General features: G+C 36.1%; 1 protein-coding gene across 2 annotated transcripts in view; it reads left to right on the plus strand.

Moving 5' to 3' along the window:
• PIGN (phosphatidylinositol glycan anchor biosynthesis class N) overlaps window positions 1–5,249 on the plus strand; it is a 146,499-nt gene that overhangs the window by 90,025 nt on the left and 51,225 nt on the right. For both annotated transcript variants that reach the window (XM_006141848.3, XM_027766258.1), the window contains one exon: window positions 3,285–3,387. In XM_006141848.3, coding sequence (XP_006141910.1) covers window positions 3,285–3,387 — 103 coding nt within the window. The remainder of the gene's footprint in view (window positions 1–3,284; window positions 3,388–5,249) is intronic.

Raw genomic sequence — 5,249 nt, forward strand, 5'->3', positions numbered from 1 at the left:
CCCACACCTGGCAGCTTGTTCTCTCACCTTCCTGCTCTCTCTTTCTGTGTCTCTCATCAAATTTAAAAATAATAACAATAAATAAAATTAAATAAATAATTCTCTTTAAAAAATTTGTAGTTTTTGAGCATCTGACTCTTATTATTGAAGAGTTTAAACATCGTGAAATGTTAAAACCTTTCCCACTTTCTCCATTTAATAGTGCAATCATAGGATTAATAATTTTGTTAAATTATAGTACATCAAAGTGAAAATGATTTAGCATAAACACAAGTTTTAATCCAGATAAGAAAGCAAAAGTTAAAATCATTTCTATTCTAAGCCACAATTTTGAGGTGACATCTGAATGTTATTAGGAAATTACACTCAGAGGTTGACTTGAGGTGGTAAATGTTTGAGAGGCTCCAGAGATGGGTGCTAACTTCTATACAGTTATTTATTAATCCATAAGCCCTTTTCTTTTTTTGAATCTTTGAATTCTAAAGCAAACACATTCAAAGGAAGTTGTAGATTATAAACAAACCTAGAAATAGATCTGGTATACTGCACTAGAATGAAAGAAGAAGGAAGGATTTTTGAAGTTTAATTTTGAATGTGAGAAAACTATTGTATAATGTAGAATGCATATATAACTTACATGGGGGGTAAGTATTATTTATTATGCCATCAATTCAGAAGTCATGAGAGAAGCTGTGATTATCATAATTACATTTAAATTCTTTTAAGAAAAATCTAAAAAGTGAAAGTTCATGCCTACAGTCAGAATATTAATATGGAGTATGACCTTATCAATTATTGTATGAAGAGATATATTGTTCAATATCAGCAGCTGTTTAGCTTTGCAAAACAATTCACAAGGGTATCTTGAAGTAGTGTGGTCTCATCACTTCAGTTACCAGAGGTTTTCCCAGTGCCAAGTCAGTTGTATAAAATAGTCTACCTGTTACAGTTTAGCATCATTATTTTGGATGTCCTGAAGGGTTCTCTATGTAAATCAGTCAATATTCAGAATTATAGGATATTTAAAAGAAATGTAGTTTTATTATATTACAGAAATACTGTAGTGATAATCCTAAATTGTAACAATGCATCCTTAATTTAATGAATAAAGAAGATTCATTTTTAATCAGCCCTTATTTTTATGCAAATGGAAGATATTATAATACTTGAAAATACTTTGTGCTCTTAAGTTGGTGCACCATTTCCCTCTGAATTTTTGTTTAATTATCACTTTATTTAGCAAACTATAATGTAAACCTCATTGCCTTTTTCAGTCTCACTTAAAATACAAATGAGCAGATCCTAACTTGGTGAGATTTTATTATGTTTTCTTTGAGCCTGCGAAGACATTTTTTTGGTATTCCAGTTTATTAATTACATAGTCAATCCTCATACAAAATACTGCCTTAAGAGATAAAGTTCCATAGAAAGAGTATCTTTATCACATTTAGTCATCTACGTTTTATGAAAGAAAGTGAATGTAGTGTATAGTTTTCAGTAAATCTGTAGAACTATTTAGAGCTGTGGAATTTGTTTTTCTATATTAGGAAAAAAAGAACTTTGTAACTGTAAAAAGGTTTGTAAAAATCTCGGTCCCCTTTTGCTCAGATACAAACCTCCTTGATCTAGTTCATCTGCAGTGGGCTTTCTCTTTCCCATCTCCAGTACCCTGAGCACTGTGCAGCTCTTGCTGGATGGCTTCTGTGATGCTATCCAGGTTCTTGGTGTTTCAAAGAACTGAATGAAAAATGCCAATAGTATTAAGAAAAGGAAGTTTATTAAATAAAAGCAAACGTGCACTCCTGAGAAATGGGAGTGGGTCTGAGCGTACAGAGGAAGAGTGGCTCAGAAGGCCCCGACAGTTGCACTCTGCTGGATTCGTCACTTTTAATCTGGGTCATGTTGGTTGATCACTGGCTGGGTCCACTGAGTGCTCTCATTTTATTGGCTCTATCAAATTCCACTGGGTCCACCGATTTATCTCACTGGCTATATTAAATGTGGCTTAGTCAGCTAGACATCCCCCACTAATCTCTTGCCTACATTACCTTGGGTGGGGAATTTTCTGCCCTCATCGGGATTTTTGTATCTAGCCACATGGACAGATGCTCCAGCCCCCTCACCCGCTTCCATTTGCTGGCTTTCTCCTGCCTCACAGCCATACAGAGAGGACAATGACTGTATTGTACTGCAGACATGCGGCAGTTATAAGCTGATTTAAAATTAAGACCAGAGTTTGCAGGGCTAGACAATTACAAGCTAGAACAATTAAGTTATCGTGAGTTAATTAAGTTGTGGATTGTATGATTTAAAGAATGCCTGGAGAAAGATTTCGAGTAGGGGAGCTGAGTTGGAGCCATCAAGCACTTCTGTGGAAGGTAAACTAAACTTCAGAGTGGCCAAGAGACAGACATTCTAAATCTTTGTTTTTCAGTTATTTTTTAAAAACCATTATAAAAATAGTATCACCACATTTGGGAAAATAGGGATAAGATAAAATATTTTACTAACCGTACTCCTCGTCTTGACGTTCTAATATCTTTCTTTTCAGCCTTAGCTCTGTATTTGTCTTTTTAATACAGAATTAATCATAGTACACATACTATTTTGTATTTATTTTTTTCCTGCTTGACATTATTCTGGAAGCATTTTCCCAGGTGGCTCTAGGCTTTCTGGCTAACATTTTAATAGATATTTTTAATATCTCATGATGTAGATGCACCTTGATTTGCTTAGCCATTTCTCTATTTTTGGTCATTTTGTTATTGTGAGTTGTAAGTGGTAAGAAGATAGACATAGAGTCTGTTTTCAAAGATTTTCTAATCTAGTAGGAGATACATACAAGTAAACATGTTTAAAACAGTGTAAGTACAATAGGGCATTTTGGGATTACAAAGGGGAACGTTTATCCCAAACTAGGGTAGAAACTATGTAGAAAAGGCTTGTCACTGTAATCTCATAAGCATTTCCTCTTTGTTTTTGTCTCTACATTAAACTCCAGCCTATAAATGCACCACACACTATTTAATCACCCCCCTCCAAACATGTAGGTATTACTGTTTTTTAAACGTAATTATCTCAAGATTTAATAGATTTTAAAGGAGATATTGTTAGACTTGAAATTTAAATATTGCTTTTCTTCTTGCCTTCTTTTTCTAGAAAGCCAATTGTAACTTAAATGATTACCAACATTAATTTTAAGAGAGACCTGTCAGCATATATTTGCATCTTCATGTGCCTAATGATTATTCTCTCCTTTTCTACCTCTGTTCCTCCCTCCTCAGGTACGAAGCTCTCTTTCCCTTGGTGCTGTCATGTTTGATGTTTGTGTGGATACACATGGAACAAGAGACCCTACAACAATCTGGTGTTTCCTATAAACAGAAGGTGGTTTGTTATAATCATTATTGCATTTATTTGAGAATATTGAAAAACTCTTTATCCCCTAAGGAAGTTGCAATGTTATTTTAACAGAAAGTCTTTCTTGTTAAAGTTTTTATTTGGGGGGTGGGGGCGGGGAGAGGTTTTTGCTATAGGGCCCATGAGCTCACCAGAGAGACAGAGAGACAGAAAACGAGAGATCACCCCCCAGGGCGGATGGCCACGCCGCAATCCCTTCTCCTCCATTCTCCTTTCAGGATCTTGGGCATGTGCCTGCCATGAGTTTAAGACACTGGGTTCAGGACTCAAACTGTGGTTAACTACATGGGAGTTCAGTGGCACCGCCATTACGCTAACTGCTGGTCCCTCTTGTTAACGTTTTAATGTTTGTAGAAAATTTTATTTGGCATTAGTAATTAAGTTAAACAATTAGTTTGTAAGGAAATTTTCACCATCACAGAAAAACACAGTTTTATTATTTTACAGGCAATATATAGGTTATGCTTTTCTTAATGGTTACTTGAGAATCATTAATGTAAAGAACAGCAGTGAAAAAAATTTTTATGGACCAGTGGATGACGTGATGGTTAGGTAGCTGCACTCCCACGTAGTCGACTGCGGTTTGAGTCTCAGACCTGGTGGCTTATAAAACCTCATGTCAGGCGTGTGTTTGTGTGTGTGTGTGTGTGTGTGTGTGTGTGAAATCCTGAGAGGAGAATGGAAGAGACTGCAGTGTGGCCATCCCCCTTGGGGTATGCCTTCTTACTTTCTGTTTCTCTGTCTCTTTTTTTGTGGAGAGGTTTTTGCTATAGGGTGCGTGCACTCACCAGGAAGATGGAGAGAGAGACAGAGGGACAGAAAGCGAGAAATCGTCCCCTAGAGGGTATGGTCACTCTGCAACTCCTCCTTTATTTTCCTCCTTGGATCTTGGGCACGCACGCACACGCACCCGACATGAGTTTAAGCCACCAGGTCCGGTACTTGAACTGCGGTCGATGACATGAGAGTCCAGCAACATAGCCATTATGCCAACTGCTGGTTCCTCTGTCTCGCTGTCTCTCTGGCAAGCACACGTGCCCTGTAGCAAAAATCTCTCTACAAAAAAAATTAATATTTAAAAATTTTTAATATTTTAAAATTTATTTTAAATTTAAAGAATTAATGTAAGTGAGGGAATAGAGGACAAAAGGAATGCTCTTTATCTTATCTTGCTGTTTTCACATATCTTTTTTAGTCAGAAAAATGTTTATGTTGCCCAAGTTGATTTATGAATGTGATCATAATGTGGTATTTACATTTCCATTGTTTTTCTGGTCATCTTGATTCAAGATGCTTATTCTGTCACCTCAGTGATTATGCCCTCAGCCCAAACCTTTTTATGCAACACAGTATACCCTGAATTGGCTAAAACCCAACCAAATTTTAAGGACATCTTTATCTTACTGAGCCAGAGAGTTAAATTGATGTCTCTTGTCTTTTTGAGAATTGAAGGTAATTCTGAGAAATAGGTGATAGAATATTTACACTTTTACTGAATGAATATTGTAGAAAAACACCTTTGTGGTGGATCCATCCATAACTGATTAAATTTCTGGAGGGTAATAGACAATTTAGAATAATTAATTTTAATGGAGAAACTTTATTGAAGTATGTTGAATGATTGCTGGTTTTTAGCTTTCAGCCCTGGAATATTAGAGCATACAGGAAAAGCAGTTTGGGTTAGATTTATTCAATATATCTGTAGGCTATTGAGGGTCATTGTGTCACTTTTTAAATCCTATTTTTTTTAAGAGGTTTTTGCTTAGTGCCAGGCACTTGTGGAGAGAGAGCCAGTGAGAAGGGAAGTGAGAAATCACCTCCCTAAAGGG

Source organism: Tupaia chinensis, unplaced genomic scaffold (genome assembly GCF_000334495.1).
Source record: "Tupaia chinensis unplaced genomic scaffold, TupChi_1.0 Scaffold000065_2, whole genome shotgun sequence".
Lineage (NCBI taxonomy): Eukaryota > Metazoa > Chordata > Mammalia > Scandentia > Tupaiidae > Tupaia > Tupaia belangeri.